Raw genomic sequence first — 17,577 nt, forward strand, 5'->3', positions numbered from 1 at the left:
ACTCAGGCTCGTGCACGAGTGGAATAATCTCATTATTGGCTGGGTGGATTTGTAGTTTAGTCAACAATAGCATTCTGAATGTTGACTGGATTTAAAAAATAACTAATTAAATTTTTTTTGAAATATATTTTTGCAGACTTAATTTTTCAACTGCTCCCAAGAAAGAAAATTGGTTCAACCTTGATATTTTTGCCCTTCCAACATTTTGTTTGTTGGATTTTTTTTTTTTTTTTTTTACAGTGCATGCAAGGCTACCAAAAGTCATAATTTTGCGCGGTAAGCCCAGAATTCATTGTCCGATATGGGTTGTGTTATTGAGAAAACTTGTTAAATAAATGTATGATTTTTCTCCCTCCAAATTTAAAAAACAAACTAAACTGCACAAAATGGGATAGTATTGTACAATTATGATTGAATACAAAATTCAGTTTACAGAATATTTATAGACTGAAATAAACCAAAGCAAAACACACCTGGTGCAAATTATTTATTTTGTAGCTAAAATTTTTTTTTTTATTTTTTAAAGGTACAGTGCAATTTTGCTCGAACTTGATTGAGATTGAAACGTATTTTAATGCACCTGACTTAGCAATTATGACTTCCCAACTTTTAAATACTAACTTGCCAGAATACTTCCCAGGACTTTAAGTTTAAAAACATTGAATCTAATGCTAAATGCTAAAAAAAAAAACATTGAATCTAAATGAATTTCAACTTCAAAATTTAAAAATACAACTTTTATATTGTTCTGCCCAAAGGTAATTGTTCTCTTAGTGTAGTTTGTAAAGAGTTGTTCTAATGCACAAGAAAAGCCAAACAACTGCATTGCAGCATAATAATATATTTAAATGTGAAAAACATGTACATGTAAATAAACATTATATACAGTTAGCTACAAAGTGTTTCAACACAAACACACAAAAATTGTACTGTATTTAACAAAGAACAAGAACAAAAACTAGGTGTATCCTAGTCTTCAACCAGTTATTAATGTGCTAGACAGTGAACATGTGGGCTTACACATCACATTTGGCAAATTGTTCCCAAAAGTATTACTCCAAAAATGTATTAATTAAATAAATACACAACTCCTAGAGTGACCTGAAAAGTAAGAAGTTAAGCCTCACTGGCCTGATTACTCTGACCTAAATTGGCAGGCACATGGTAATGCAGGTTGCATTTGCATCCACAACCTGTTGAAGATAAGACCCTTCTGGGTTGGAAACACAAATGTCAAAAAAATGTATCTGTAGATGACATCATTTATAACGTGTATAAAATATTAGCTTACTTTAATGATACGTTTGTGAAAACTGTTATAATCAGTGATTGATATGTGACCAGCTGTCTGATACCAGGATAACAATAAAATCTCTCAGCAACACCCAAGGCCTACAAGCTTCGAGAAGGCAAGGTGACATGTCTGCTACGTCTATGGTGCGTGTACAGTATCTGAGAAGATTCAAATGGAAGAACAAGGTTTTACTTTAAGCATATAAAAGCAAGTGGTAGTCTGGAGCTCATTAGAGCCCCTGTGTGCGAGGTACGGAAGTGAAACATCCTCGGCCACCAGCATGCATATGCAATTCAACTGAAACAAACTGGCTGAGATGCTGAGGTTATGTGACTATGCTACAAGAAAATTATGAAAGCACTGCTAAGAAATGTTTTCCTGTCAAGTGTTTGTTATATCTCAGGATAAACAACATCAAAAAATAGCTTAGTTAACCTTAATACCACATAAAGTGAAGAAACAGTGATGCTGAGAAAAGATACAAGACAATGTGTAACAAAAGGACAGAACAAAAGTGTTTGCTTCCAAACACTACAGATCTCTTTAACGCCAATGGCTCATCCAATCAGCCTCTCTGCTCCTCTGTAACACCTTTCAATGCAAGTCAACATATTCAGAAGAGCAGTCTCACGAACAGATGAGTCTTTTACCAATGCACCTGGAAAGTGTGCTCAGGAGAACAAGACGGGATCGCAGTCGATCCTCTATCAAATGAGTGGAAAATCACCTCCTGAAGCGGAAATGAAGTTCTAGGTGGGAAGAGGGTCGTCGTCACCACGTTTACACTTGCATTTGCAGCAAAGCACGAAAGGAGTGGCCAGCAAAAGGAAAGGGGAGGCCACTAGTAACAGCAGACCGAAGCCAGCAAAAATCCCAACAACCTGAGCACAGAGGTGACAGTTCCAGGGAGAAAAGAGTACAATTGTTAAGAAAAAAAAAGCAGCAAAAGAGTAGGATAAATAACCTGCTGTTTATAAACCAGTATAGATCAGATACTATAGGTAGTCTGTGATGCTTTGACATGTCAAATCAGATGACATTCAGCCACAGGGGGGCAGTAATGGTTTTGCGATCGTACCTTGGTGTCTGTCCTAGTGCTACTTTTAGTAGTAAAAAGATGATTAAACTCTACATTTCCAGTTCTAAAAAAACTGAAAGAACTGTCAACAAGCAAACATGCTATATACAATTTACATATATAATAAATAAATGAATAAACTAAAATTTTATTGTATTCTTTTTGAATAGCCTATTAGTTTGATGTAGTACTGAATAGTCAATATTTTTCTAAATAAAAATATCAATGTGGTTTTATTAACATTCCTCCTATGGTGCTTTTGAGGATCAGCAACCTCTCTCTCTCTCTCTTTTTATACCCGTTATAATAAAGTAACAAAAAAGCTCCACTCGCCTGGCACTGAAAAGTACGCCATTAACAAGTGTGACGTAAGCCACTCTTGTAATAATAAACACATAATATCCCCCTACTATTGAAAAATAAATCATGCCCCGATGGCTTTTATAAAATGGGGGTTATTTCAGGTGAATTGTGTGGGGCAGCTTGTCTTTAGCACTTCAGGTCTGCAGTCTAGAGGGATATGCTCATGTGGTACATACCTGTGTCCGATGCCAGATGACGGAGGCTCTGGAATGACCCAGTTTATTCCGGCAGGGTCCTTTATCATAGTGGATCAGTAAAAAGTCATCCTGAGGAGGCAAAGATGAATATGAGTTACATGGAGAAGCAGCACTTAGAAACTCCCACAACATATTGGTCTAACCAAGCATAACTGTACTGAGGGAATAAGACATGTAATAGGACATCCCAATAAAAGTTATGCTTTTAGGGTAAATAATTAGTATAGACATTTTTTAAATAATAATAAAAAAACTAGTTAAACAGGTCATACTGTATGAACATCTTACGTCTAATGACTCCAGGCAGTACCAGCAGAAGGCGTGCTTGCAGTTCTTACACATCATCTGGGCACAGCCTTCATCTCTCTCAATGTAAACTTTACATTTAGGACAGCGTTTGATTGGAGCCTCGTCCTCCTCACTCTTGAGGTTGGAGCTGAAAGTGGGGAGATGAACATGCAACAGAACAGGTCACGAGTGTCAGTGTTTTTATCAAGGCTATTTGAATACCTCCGACATTGAAGTGTTAGGTTTGGAAGAAATTATTTTACCTAATGTCATGAAATATGATTATAACTAAAATTTCAACTTGCTTGTATGTGTTAAGCGTGTATATAAACAATATAGTTCAAAAGTTTGTGGTCGGTAAGAAAGTCTCGTATGCTCATCAAGGTTGCATTTATTTGAACTGGGGAAATATTATTTCAGTTTAAAATTTAAAATTTAAAAAAGTAATTTATTTCTGTTACAGCAAAGCTGAATTTTCAGCAGCCATTACTCTAGTCTTCAGTGTCACATGATCCTTCAGAAATTGTAATACACTGATTTGACGTATAATTAACATTTCTGATCATCAGAGCTGAAAAAAAACAACATTGCGGAATTCTTTGATCAGTAGAAAGTTTAAGAACATTTGAAATAGAAATCATTTGAAATGTAAATTAATCAAATGCGTCAATTTTTAGACTTTTTTTAATTCTTAAAATTGTAGATTCTTTCGTGATTTTGCTGAGATTAACTGAATCCAAACAGAAATGTTACTAAAATGAATACCAGTCATGTTTCTGAAAAATGTATGAATACTTTGTGGTAAAACAGAGGGATACTTCAATAATATCCGTATACTGAACTTGAAATAGGGGAGAGAACCCTATTAAAAGAATTCGAAAGAAAGATAAGGCATTAATTTTATTTTTACAAAATAAGGTGCACCCACAGAAGCATGATTTCTGCTGTGAATGCTACATGATTTGAAGCTGAGGATTTAAAAAGTACACTAGAGCAAGTACCCATTTTCCCCTGGCAGGAAGGTGGTAATTGGCAGGCTCTCCTGACATGCCTGGCCGCTGTGGCAGTCTGCCCTGCAGGCGGAGCAGAAACGCAGACTGCACTGAGGGCACTGCACCGGCTGCGGCAGCTGCACTTCTGATTCATTCAGCTGGCACACAGCTTGGCACGAGGACGATGGGCACCAGGTCCGACAAGGATCCAGAAGCACCTCTGCAAGGAAAAACAAACAGCGTATTTGAAATTATGACCCATTTGATTTGATCTACAACGACTTTAAACATCATTCAGTTTGACATTTGGAATCAAATTTTGTTTGGAGATAAAAGAGGCTGATGTATGAACACATACTCTTAGTCTGTATGATGCAAGAACTTCCTCCCCAGTCAAAAAGACTAAGCAGCAAAAAAGCTCATTCTGAATGAAACATTTAACAATGTCCTGATCACAATTCTGTGTAAAAATGTTTTATGAATGTATCAAATTTTGATGCAGGCTTTTCAAAGAGGCTGCTGTTGAAAGATATATATTATTTATTTGACATGACAAAACTCACAGTCCTATATTTTAGAGGAACAAAGTGTTATTAATTCTAAATACAATGCATTTCTTAAAGGCACAATAGCAAAAAAATAAAAACAAACACTCAAAATGGGTTTAAAAAGCTAAAATATATTAATGCACTTCATGAATCTCTCAGGAAAACTCACCTCGCTCAAACTGGAGTCTCTTATAACGTTGCATGACTTCACTAGCCACCATAAACTCAATCTACATCAGAGAAAGAGTATATGAGAAAGACAGGCGTAAGCAACTGAGCACGAGACTGTCTTAGCACTTTGAATATAGCAGAATTATTTCTAGTCTCTAGCAAAAATGACAAATTTTAAGTGAGTTTACCTCGTTTTCCAGCAAATGTCCCCGTTTTGGGCAGGCAGAGTCTGGACAGCTAATAGCTGTTTCAAGGCCCTCTTTAATAAGGAGTTCAACATATTGCTTCAAACACTGTAAGAGACAGATTCTTATTTTTTTTTAATCTTTGAAAAAATAATGAGACAACTGCTGCCTGTGGTTATATTTCCACCCACAAACGCTCTGTTCATTGTAGTCAAGCCAACATCAGACCATCATAGCATTCTGCTGAGACAACATTCAAGAGCTGCTTGTAGAGAACAGGCCAGTTTGGCCAATATCAAGATTCAAGAAACTAACACATGGCAAAAACAACTGTCAAAGCATTGGTATAGAATTATATGTACACATACTCAATTATATATTCTATATCTAGAATAAAAAAACAGTATCTGATGAAAAATAGGACTCAGATCGCAAACAGTATTTAGAGGCATATGAGCACCAGCTCATGTACATTTAGTTACATTACTGCTGTATTCCCACTTGTGAAAAGGCTGTCTTACAATTTGTTTTATTAGACTGGAATGCACACAGCTGAAAAACACACTAAAGTGGCCTCAGAAGACAGTCCTTACCAGACTGCAAAATATGCACTGGCACTGGGAGATGGTGGTCATCTGTTCCAGGGGAAACTCTCCCAGGCACAGTTTACAAGACAGAAGGGGTGCCAGGTCCACGTCCCAGCTGGGTTCGTAGCGAGAGCTGCTCATGGTACGCGGATCTGGGACACCAAATGACAGAAATAATAAAAACAGCTGAAGCAGTCAAATAAAATATCATTTTATCTAAATAAATTAAAACAGAACATTGCAAAATATAATCAATAATTTTAAATGAAACTATTGACTTTAGACAACACTACCAGTGTAATTTTATTACAACCGTATACTTCTACAGTATTTAATAATATTTTTAATCACTGTTATATTTTCAGCTTCAATTTTGTGCATTCATTATGTTTTTTTGTATATAACATTTATTTTTAATATTTCCACTAGCTTTAATTTGTTTTTATTTCAGTTTTAGTAATTGTATTTCTTCAAACTTATTTCAGTTAGTTGCCGAGGGAATTTGCCAAGTTTAACTTTTTAATCTAATATTTATAGGCCTATTTTATTTTACTTCAGCTTTATTTAAATTACTGAAAACATTTAATAATAGATTTCATTTAAATTTAAAATAACACTGATCGCAGCAATATGATCAACAGTAAGGAAAATAAATATTAATTCTGACATTTGCTAAAAATCTCTGAAAACAGCTTTTAAAAACAGCGTTTTTAAAGGTTAAAGGGATGCTTCACCCAAAAATGACAATTCTGTCATTACTCACCCTCATGTTGTTCCAAACCCGTAAGACCTTCGTTCATCTTTGGAACACAAATTAAGATATTTTTGATGGAATCTGAGAGCTTTCTGACCCTCCCATAGACATCAAGGATCCTTACACGATCAAGGTCCAGAAAGATAAATAGCAAGATAAATGATCCAGCAAAATAATCCATGTGACATCAGGGGCTCAACCGTAATCTTACGAAGCTACGAGAATACCTTGTGCAAAAGAAAACAAAAATATCGACTCAAATTCACCATTTTGCTACGTCACGCAGACACGGTGTTTACATTCAAATCAAAGCACAAACAATTTAAACAACATATCCGCGTGACGCAGGTGCATCAAAAATATCTTAATTTGTGTTCCGAAGATGAACGGAGGTCTTACGGGTTTGGGTTGACATGAAGGTGAGTAATTAATGACAGAATTTTCATTTTTGGGTGAACTAACCCTTTAACTTTAAGCGAGCATTGACAAAGTCATCTTTGTAATGTGCAATTTAAAGGTAAAAATAATGGGGGTTGGCAGACACTTCCCCTTTAACTAGGACCATGGATCCAAACATTTGGGGTATCTAACTCCTTATCTAATAAAATGTTTGGTCTGCCACAAGAGTTTTCCCTTCAGAGAGCTTCTGCGGTTTGCCAAGGGCTTGTCCAATCAGTCAATGGCAAGTATGTCAATATCCCTCAGTACTGCTGCCAGGCAACCCAAAGAAAACTAATGACTGTCTCTGCTGGAGAGCCCTACAGAACAGAATCCCTCAGAGAGTATGTGCAACACAGCGCAGCCTGCTAAAAACAAACAGACTTCTGCAAAACACATTGTATGCTTGAACTTTCAAAAGAACCTTCACAATACACCACAGCAAAACTTTTGCTCTAAAAAGTAATATGATTCAGCGCACCACCTCATCACGCACTACACACCATCACGTGCTGAAAGAATTAATTGTTGAGGAACATTCAGATGGTCTAGTTAGTACGCTTCCCCACAGCAGATATCTGTGTAGGTGGAGACAGATGGAGGCTCATGTGCTTGCGCCTGCAGTATCTAATTGTGTTGTGGTGGGAATAGTCGACAGCCCAAACAGCAAAGGGCTCTCAGCAGGCTGTGCGTCTTTCTCTGTTTGAGCCTCTCACCTCCGTCACACACCCACACAGCCTTAACCAGAGACAGTAACTCATGATATGTAAAGCCATGTGTACGGGATGAGATTATGCTGTTCTTTATGATTGTCGGCTGTCAGATACATTCCTGGCGAGACCTTGGCTTGAGTAAAAGCCAAGGCAGACTGTGAGACATCAACAGTGTTTATGTCAGACTGATTGTATGTTGTACATCTTAGGACAGTGCTGATGTGGTAAATCACAGCTCTTTCTGACATCTTCACCTTGTACCACACAAACGAGGAAAATGAAATTGTAGAATATATGGGGTCTACCATTGACGAGGCAGTGTTGATAATGTGAAGGGAACACAATTTAAGACTTCTTTCTCTGACAAACACACTGCATCAAACGTCACCACTTGCTGTGCACCTAATTGGTTCTTCATTAGACAGTTGTCATAAGAGCAGTTACACTGTAGAAGTGCAAACCAAAATGTCTGATTCTGTCAGTACTTCATTGGATGCCCATATACATCACAGCGGCAATTAAATGCCTCTAACTGCGAATGCAACAATAAATGATAAAAGACTGCAGAGTTTGCCCTACTATGAAAGAAATCTTTCAAATTGACCAAAATTTGTCTCAAACATCAAAATGGTAGCCACATTCTTGCTGTATAGCTTTAATAGATCAAATCTCATCAGGAAAAACCATATTATATTGGTGCGAGGGCTGGGCAATAAGGTTAACCAATGGCCAATTTGAATCTCTCCCCTCCAGCAACCTCTCACATGAACTCACATGAAGCAAGCATCCACCGTAGTCGCAATGGCCACTTTCTACAATCCAATAAATTCACAATGGATGAGTTCAAGTCCCGCCCAATATTTGTTCGTCACTGTCACTTTTTAGCCAGCTGTCCAACCAATGGAGGAGTGGCAGTGGTCCTACTTGTACAACAACTGAACAACAATAGAGAAGTTAATATTACTGGTCACTGCATTTCTATATTCAGTAATATTCTTCAAAATGAGATGCTAGTAATACGTTACTGCCATGGATATTCCACATCATAGCAATGAAAAACCGACAGCTGGAAAAACAAAACAGCTGGAAATGTACTCCTATATTTACGAATGTTTCATGAATGAGGCCCAAAGTCTGTCAACTAAACAATCTGCCTCTGAGAAAGCACTCTACCAAAGATCTAACCTCTCAAACAGCAGATTCAAATACAAACAACTAGAACAAATTATATTAAAAGGAACAAATTACCAGTTGTAATTTCATTCCGCTACATGTGGGGACATACAGTGAAACGAAATGTCGTACCTCGCAGGACCACGGTGCTACATAAATACAGACATACAACGAGGAAAGAAAACAAAACAAAAAAACACTATAAACCTATACACAACTAACTAACCTACTGACAGATTTAACTATAAGTATACTATATATATATATATATAAGTATTTACCCTATACAAACAAAGAGAATAAAGGATAAAAAATACAAACTATACGAATGCTTCACAAATACTGTATGTGCGCAAAGAGAGATATTTTGAGTCAAGCAGCTGGTTGGGGAACAGTGCAGGATGATTTGTAGTGCATGAGCATGTAAACATACATATATTGCGGAGTCTTTTGTGGGATTGTGTTCAGCACAGATGTTCAGCACACCCAAAAAAAAACCTCACAGGCATGAAAGAAGGCCTATAAACCTCCATTGTGCATTCATCTAGACAGCGACTAAGCACATCTGGAGCTCTTCCTCCATGGATCAGGAAGGGAAGGTCAGGTCACCCTGTGTGTCTGGGTCACGCACAGCGGTTTGGCACAATGAACCCCTCATAGGGTCCAAGATGAGGACAAAGAGTGGTCAACAATTTGGCAATGTAATTGAACTTTTCTATCTGCGGAGACGGAGGTTAATAGTCTGAACTAGCTGACAGCCCATTTTCTTGTAGTGTATGCACATTTAAAAGCGCTAACAGATCACTAATTAAAGAAACTGGTTTCGCTCAGTTTTGCAAAAAACATTCGGGCTCCGGAGATGCCAATATAGCTTTCATCTAAGATTTTAGCACAAGTATGAGTAAAATTATATAATGATAAAAGGTCTTACGTAAGATCTATTTTTAATCTATCTAGGTTAAAGCCAAATTAAGCTGTTCTCAATTGTCGCTCCAACTGTCTCTTGCAAGCAGGGTGAAAACAGTTTGGCTATCAAGACCTTTGACAGAAACATTAAAACACATTATCCTCCATTAATGAAGACAATGCAAGGATAAACTCATAGCATCAGTATTGTTTATTAATGAAGACAATATAATGTTCTAGAAGTATTTTAAAAGCACATTTTACACTAACTCACTCAGTTTTCACATCATACTTTTGAAAGGTGCTGAAACCATTTACAGCAACACTTTAAATAAGCCTGACAGTGATCAGAACACACATGCTTTTAGCAGGTCTTCCAATTTGTGTCAGCAACAATACTGAAATCCCTGAGCAACCTAATTGCTTAACTGGATTACATTACGAAGGAGGAGTATGCGAATACTTAAGCATAACTGTGCCAGTCAGACTGCTGCTAAGAGAAAGACGGTGACTGAAGCAGAGAAAGAGTTTTTGCATTCACAGTAATTTGATAAAGCCCTGAAAAAATAAGGCCTTTCATAAACTTTGCTGACATGAAACCTGTTCCTGACAAAAAAAAAAATATATATATATATATATTGCTAATGTTCTTATTCACTGTATTTGGAGCAGTTTTCTACAGTTCCCTCCAAAGTGATCACTCTGACTCACTATCATGTTGTTTAAATTTAAAATAATTTTCTAATCTAGAGGGCTGTTCATGCAACCAAATTGAACAACTGAGTTGAATTTGAGAACTGAATCGGTCAGCTTCGTGACTAAATCATCCAGACTGCTTTTGTGAACAGGATCAAACAAATCACTGATAAAATCTGAATCAAAAGAACCATTCATTTTCAGTGAATAATCATCGCAGTTGTGGTATATCACATCATGGTACGACCTCCAAAGACTTGATATACAGCACACTAGTTAAATAAGTCATTTATATGTTGTTTTTATTCCCATTTTAAAGATTGGCAACACCAGTCCTTATTGATTTTTTTATGTTTAGACCAACATGACAGTAAATACATGCTGACAATTTTCATTTTCGGTTAACAGTTTATCGCTTTAAATTGTTAAATAATATATAAATACTCATGAGTAAAATAATAGTTAATGATTTTAGGTTTTGCACAAAACAATTTTCCTGCTGTATATTCCCACAAAACAAGCACATATATCCTCTTTTAGAACAGTGTGGACTGAAATAAACTCTGCAAGGCAGTGTGCAGGTCAGAGGGAGCCGACAGTGTTCCTGCCAAGCACAGGATGTGAGCTCTGCCCAAGGAAACAGCAACACTTCCTGTTTTTGCCATACGCATGCCAGCATATGTATGACTAGGAGCCCAGACTTATGCTCTGCAAGACTAATAACTGGTGTAACAGTACAAGTACATGTAGAATAAGTTTTGGTTTGTATGCCAAAAAAAGCTTTTCTACACCAAAATGTGCAAAATTATGATTGTGATTATAATATTTTTTTTTCTGTTAATTTGCAGAAAGTTCAGAATGAGACATTTATTATACTGTTGACACTGAAAGGAAATCTTGATCAAAATATGCAGACACAAACAGCCATGCATTATTCAAATAATACAATTTTGTTTATACTACAGTGTAATTGAATCATTATTGAGAAGATGTGGGTAATAAGATCATGTCAGATAGAAGTCTAATCTCACAAACAAGGATTTGAGATCATTAGCAAGTGTTAGTAAAGTGACAAATCGCACTGTGCACCAGAAATCAACCAGATGAATCTCTAGAGGGCTTGTTCCATTTCAGTGCAGACAACATGATCTAAAGAGGATTTAACAGATTATGTGAATGGCTGGGATCAAAGGATTTGTAGCAGTTCAAAATGCACACCCGCCATCTCTTATTCAACAATGTCTGAGAACTATAAACATATGTCTGAGGAATACAGAGAAATATGTAGGAGAGTTTGTTCTGTGTATTCTCTGTTCTCATAAAATCAATACTTGATATGCTTCCAGAGGTTGGAAGTAGGCTGTTTTTTAAAACTTTTTGGTGAATTTGTAATCTCCGTTTTGAAGTCAATGGCCTGTGGCCCCATTAATTCGGAGATTAACCTGCTTCATTGGGATTCCTTCTACTGATCTGTTCACGTCAGATCCAGTGCCATTCATTGTTTTTTGATGTCTGGAATCGTTTTTCAAGTTAATATTTGATTTTAGCAGAAAAGCCACAGTTCTGTGGCATGACCTCACAGTGAACCCATGGTATCCAGACCATGTACATAGAAGCTGTACCTGTACTGTTCTTAACTGTACTGTATCTAGGACATGGGGTTTATGAAGAAGCTAAAATCATGAACGAGCTTCATTAAATTATAAAAATGTAAAATATAAATAATAAAAAAACACAAAACAAATGTATATTTCATTTGCTTACCTGCAGGTCATGTGACTTAAAACCAGAGAACCATGAACATATGAATTATCACATCAAATATTAGGTCAAACATAAGGCCTGTGAAGGAGTACAATCTGTTGATTTGTAGAAAAAAATATTAAAATTAAATGACACTAAATAAAACACTAGTACATTTTGCATATTTGTATGATATATTCATAACATTCTACTTTTAGGATAGAAAAAAAAAAAAAGTGTGTTGCACGTTACAGCTCACATCTTAAAGAGGTAAACGAACCTCTTTAAAGAACCCACGTACACTACATGCAAATTCATGCCTTGCATCTGAAAATGGATCTGTGTGATGACTGATTCAGTTCAATTTCACCTATAGTTTGTACGAGACGCTCATGACAACTTGGACAGGTTCAAAAAGAAATCTTACTCTTAAATGTGAATTTTTCAACTTATTACGTGCTAAGATACATTAAAGTTTGACTGTGAAGGTCTGTAGTCTGTGATTTAATCAGACATTCAAACAGTTTATGTTGTATATTAGAAAACATAATACATATGGTCCGGTTCGACCCATAAATGCCCTAAATGATCTAACACCCCTGATGTGGGCTGATATTATGCTCAACTAGACATCAATACACCTCTCATTCTGTAAAGTTGGTGATCAGTATGCAGTGAGTCACCTCAGCCTCTTGTCCTCACTACACTGAAGAGATGCTCCATGATCATAGGTCTGAAAATTCATAAAGAACACATTGGTAGGCTAATTTATTTGGTCTGGCCTCAATAACAATTCACCTACCTGTGCTGAGACATTAGCAAATCCTTGACGTAATAGTTAAAGTGTTTGTACGTATAGAGCAGGAAGACTGAAAGCTGGCAGGCAGTTTGTTCCGGACATGGGAAGTCCCTGTGCTTTTCATGAAAGGGACACTCAGAGCTGACCAGCTGTACTACGACAGACACTAATGCCACTCTTTCATGCTCAGTCCTCTTCTGCAACATCACACTCGGCTCAATCATTTTCCACTCTCTTTATATTTATGTCTGAACGTAAATAGCAGTTAACTTTAAAAGTAATTAATTTCATAACTCATAATTGGCTGCCAATCAAAAGATATATATATATATATATATATCGTCAATCTGAAAGTGACGCATGATATGTGTCACTCTCAGATTGACGATAGAAAATGCCAAGGCTGTGGCTGTTAGTCGAGTCAAACTAAGCTGAGAGGCTTTGCAGGAGTCTGCATGAACAAGGCACATGTCCAACTCGGCCCTGCTCTTCTACAGTGCACTGAGGAATGGAAGAAAATATTGTCAGACTGATAAAATCTGAAATACATTGTGTTTGTGAAAGCTAGATGTGAACCACACTTGTGGTTACAGGTAGGGGTATTATCATTAACTAAGACCAAAACTATTTAAAACGTTTTTGTTAATTTAGAAAATCTGAAAAAATAAATGAGAAAATATTGGAAAAAACTAAATAAATGAAAATTAGAAATGTTGCCAGTGGGCAACTAAAAGAAATAAGCTTAAGCTTAAGTTTAAGGATAAGTTTAGGTGAAAGTAACTAACTACAAATAAATAAAATTGAAAACTAAAAACCTGAAATAAAAATACATCAAACAGTTATATTTAAAAACAAATCTAAAACCAATAAAAATACAAAGCTAATTACTAAAAATTTCAATAAAATTAAAAACTGAAAAAGCATATAAAAAAATACTAAAATACAGACATGCAAACTACCATTTTGACTGATTTTTAAAACATCAAACTAAGTGAATAAAAAAATAAAAAAAATAAAATAAAAAGAACTATAGAATTAGTTAAATAAATAACTAGGCCTATATACTGTATATGTTGGTTGTCAATATTGTCAGTCGGTTTGTTAAAAATGCTTTTTCTTTAAAAAAGAAAAAAAAAGAAAAAAGAAAGTGATTTTCTTTTGCATTAAACATCCTGAATAAACAACCAATGCTGGAAGTATATTTTTACAACAACAGTAGACTGTCAGGCATAACAAACAATTAAGAACAACTCCCACAAACATTGTAAAAGGTCATGTTTTGACTGAGCTATATCCTGGGAAAGAGGGGCACACGATCTTATCTGTTTTCTGAGTGGTCTAGCTGCCACTAAACAATACTAAGATTTCCTAAAAGTACATTTCTAAAGTAAAATAGCATCCACGTAGATGTCAATGTTCTTATTACAGTACATTAAAGCCACCGGTGACCATATTTAGAGGGAAAGCTCTATAGGGAAACCTGTTGTTGTAGGAGCAGCCTCCTAAATGACACGTATAAGATATAATGGAGTTTCCCTGGATTATGTGAATCGGTTCAGCCTGACAACATGCTGAGATTTCCCAAACACCAGTGTACTCAGATAATAAATACAGCATTTTACGTGTTTCAAAGAGACAGCGTCAACAGCGGTTACATTTTCAAACCCTAACATGCAAGGTGGCATGCAACCAAAACAAATCACTGCTGTCATATCTACTCATGTGTAATAATTAACAACAATACATGCATCGCTTACCTTAGGATGAATCCGTTATAAGAATACCATCAGTTCCATGCACAACTAAGCTCAATGTATTCCTATTCGTCCACATTTGTCCCGATAAAAAAAATCATTGCTCACAGAATCATCGCACTGAAAGAGGCTAATATATTAGAGAAGCGCTTTCTGCCCTAATTAACATCAACTGGTCGCTGTCTCTCTGGAGGGGCGCCATTTGACTGCGCATGGAGGCGCGCGGATGCTGAGACGCGACGCTCGCGGGCGCTCTCTCCCGACGCGACGCGGACAGTGCTGTAGGTGTACGACAGTCAAGCGGGAACTGCCATCTGCTGGTGTTTGTCAGCAGCATCGCGCATAGAGCTGTCCTAATTTGACCTGTGCATGAGGCATTATAACGGCACCAAAATTCATTGTGCAATAAATACATATCTAAATAATTCTTATTGTAGGGCATCTGTCTATTTATTACTAAAAAGACTTTGAGTGGAGTTTGATCCAGGTCTGAAATTACATTGACTGAATGTATCAAAGTATCAAAGTATGGGACAAAACCCCTACTGTTTTAGAATTAATAATAAATAAATAAATAAATAAATTAGTGCTGTCAAACGATTAATCACGATTAATACATATTATGTATGTATAAATTCATACACATGCATGTATATATTTAAGAAAAATATGCTATTTTTATATAAAATATATTTATTAATAATCCAAATTATAGGAATATACTTATATGCATGTAAATACATGTAATAATATGTTTAATAATATTTTCAAAATATATACATACATGTGTGTATTTATATATACATATATACAATATAAATATACACAGCACACACACATATATTATGTAAACAAAAACTTATTTTGGATTCGATTAATCGCGATTAATCATTTGAATAGTTTTAAATAAATAAATAAAATAAAAAACACACAACGTCAGCACTGAATTTAATGTGAACTGAAATAAACTATGCAATTTTATATGTAAACATGAAATGTTATAGTTTTATCTGTTTCTTTAATTATAGAAACGTCCAGTTCCAGAAGTTGATTGTTGATATATGATGATCATATTAAACCTGTGCTGAATTACATCCTGCCTCCTTCAATTTTTATTTATTTATGTATTTATGTATAGGTTTTATTCAAAATATGAATTGTTACATGTTTATTCCACATAAGCTTTACAGATCTTTATCGGAAAGGAATTCAACAATATTTTTTTCATGTTTGTTCACTGAACAATACACAGTTAAACAATTATTGGACATGCACTTGTGAGTCACTTACAGTTTGCAGGCAGTCAGCAATTAAGGCCACAGTTCAGAAAATAAACCTTTTTACTCATTCTTAAATATAGATAGGCTATATTATTTTTAATGCTTTTATGCTTGCATTGTCAGTACCATTGCTGGCCACTAGGTGTCAGTGTGAGGCTTACAAACTGACAATACCGCATATGGCAACGTCACAAAAGATTGAATTCAAGCTGCAATAAAAAAGTGCACTTGTCTGCACCGCGGAACATGTCAGGACCTGTTACAGCTTGTTATTTTTCAAGATGTTGGTTGTTTTGGAACTCAAATAATCTACATGCTAATCCGATATTTGGAAATGATATCCTGCGAAGCATTCATACTGTAATTTGCAGGATAGTGCTGAAGACAGAATCTAATTACACACTATGTAATTATGAATGCATTAAATTTTAATGCAAACTAATTGATAATGTGATTATAGAATGTCGAACTGGATAAATCTAAAAGTATTTACCATACAAAGACCTTTTCGTATCAAACAGAGATGTACAGATTTACTAAACATCTGTGAAATATAATTTTGTGACGCATGTAAAATAACCTAAACATCTAAATACTTTCATTTATTATTATTGGGTATATTCACAGTTTCTGACAAGACAGCAGTGGAAGAAATGAGCTGTTAGGAGAGAGAAAATATCAACCGTGCAGCTTTCTTTGTGAAAAATGTTGGAAAGCACAGCAGGTCAGATATTGCCTTGTGGTTTGGTGTTTACCTTTGCACTCCATGTAGCCCAGGGCCAAGTCACTATGGCAACTTCCTTGCACCAGGAAGGGAATAATTGCAGTTCGGAATTCCAAATGGATGGTGTGCCTTGTTGAAGATGATAGTTTTGTGCCTCTCATTCAGATACTGCAATCTGTCCGACTAAGGAAAACAGTCACATATCGACCTGGTTCCTGCGGTGGGTTTCTGTGTTCATGTGTTGCAAATCAGTGGATTTGGAACGCTGAAAGCTGCAATGTTTTATGTTATGGGAAGACACATATGGGATTTTGTTCATTAGTCCAAGTCATATATCATTTTTTAAGTAGCTGCATTTTCCCTCTTTGGCTCCAGTATGGCTTGGAGATAAATTCTCATCTTTTTTAATGTTTCTGCTATGAAGGATCACTTTAATCTGTCAGCGTTTTTCCTGTCTGCATTTGGGTGGTATCTTCAGAGTGAAATGTTAAATTGCATGTGATAAAGCTGTGAAAAGCACAGGTTCGATATCACAGAAATCCACTTCCAAAAACAGTAAGTGTGAAAGATCACTGACGTCTGAAGCTGTTCTAGAAAATTGTTTGGTGAATGTTTATGGGTGAGACCAGTCGTTTCAGTACAGATCCACATGATCCGGTATTTTGTGTAAAGGTGCAGTCATATTTGTGAAAATATGCATGGGGACAAAAAAGGTCCACTGATGTAAAAAGCACAGCTCAAACAGAAGTCACTTTCTAGCCAAGCAGGTGTCTGTTAGTCAATGCAGCAAATCTGTGAAATCTACAGATCCCACCACAGATTTCACATTCTTGGTCATGCAAATTTGCCATTATTGGCCAACAGCAAGCTGCTTGGTTTGATGGTGATTCTGTA

The 17,577-nt window shown here is 36.1% G+C and overlaps 1 protein-coding gene across 1 annotated transcript; it reads right to left on the minus strand.

The window, feature by feature from the left end:
- Positions 1-821: 821 nt before the first annotated feature.
- On the minus strand, positions 822-15,032 carry LOC306844193 (putative E3 ubiquitin-protein ligase RNF144A-B). The gene is made up of 8 exons (XM_079376146.1): positions 14,683-15,032; positions 5,710-5,855; positions 5,120-5,224; positions 4,930-4,990; positions 4,222-4,432; positions 3,221-3,368; positions 2,912-3,001; positions 822-2,175 (listed from the first exon to the last, which is right to left on the minus strand). Exons 2-8 carry the CDS (start codon positions 5,842-5,844, stop codon positions 2,044-2,046), a joined length of 882 nt encoding a protein of 293 aa, XP_079232272.1. The 5' UTR covers positions 5,845-5,855; positions 14,683-15,032; the 3' UTR covers positions 822-2,043.
- Positions 15,033-17,577: the final 2,545 nt, after the last annotated feature.

This window comes from Barbus barbus (assembly GCF_936440315.1).
Source record: "Barbus barbus genome assembly, chromosome: 24".
Lineage (NCBI taxonomy): Eukaryota > Metazoa > Chordata > Actinopteri > Cypriniformes > Cyprinidae > Barbus > Barbus barbus.

Excerpts from the sequence above, each read along its gene's own strand:
- LOC306844193 (XM_079376146.1), bottom strand. The coding sequence starts at position 5,844 with ATGAGCAGCTCTCGCTACGAACCCAGCTGGGACGTGGACCTGGCACCC. Across the intron at positions 5,225-5,709 it reads AGTGCATATTTTGCAGTCTG|TGTTTGAAGCAATATGTTGA; the intron begins GTAAGGACTGTC and ends TGTCTCTTACAG. Across the intron at positions 4,433-4,929 it reads GAGACTCCAGTTTGAGCGAG|AGGTGCTTCTGGATCCTTGT; the intron begins GTGAGTTTTCCT and ends TTTTCCTTGCAG.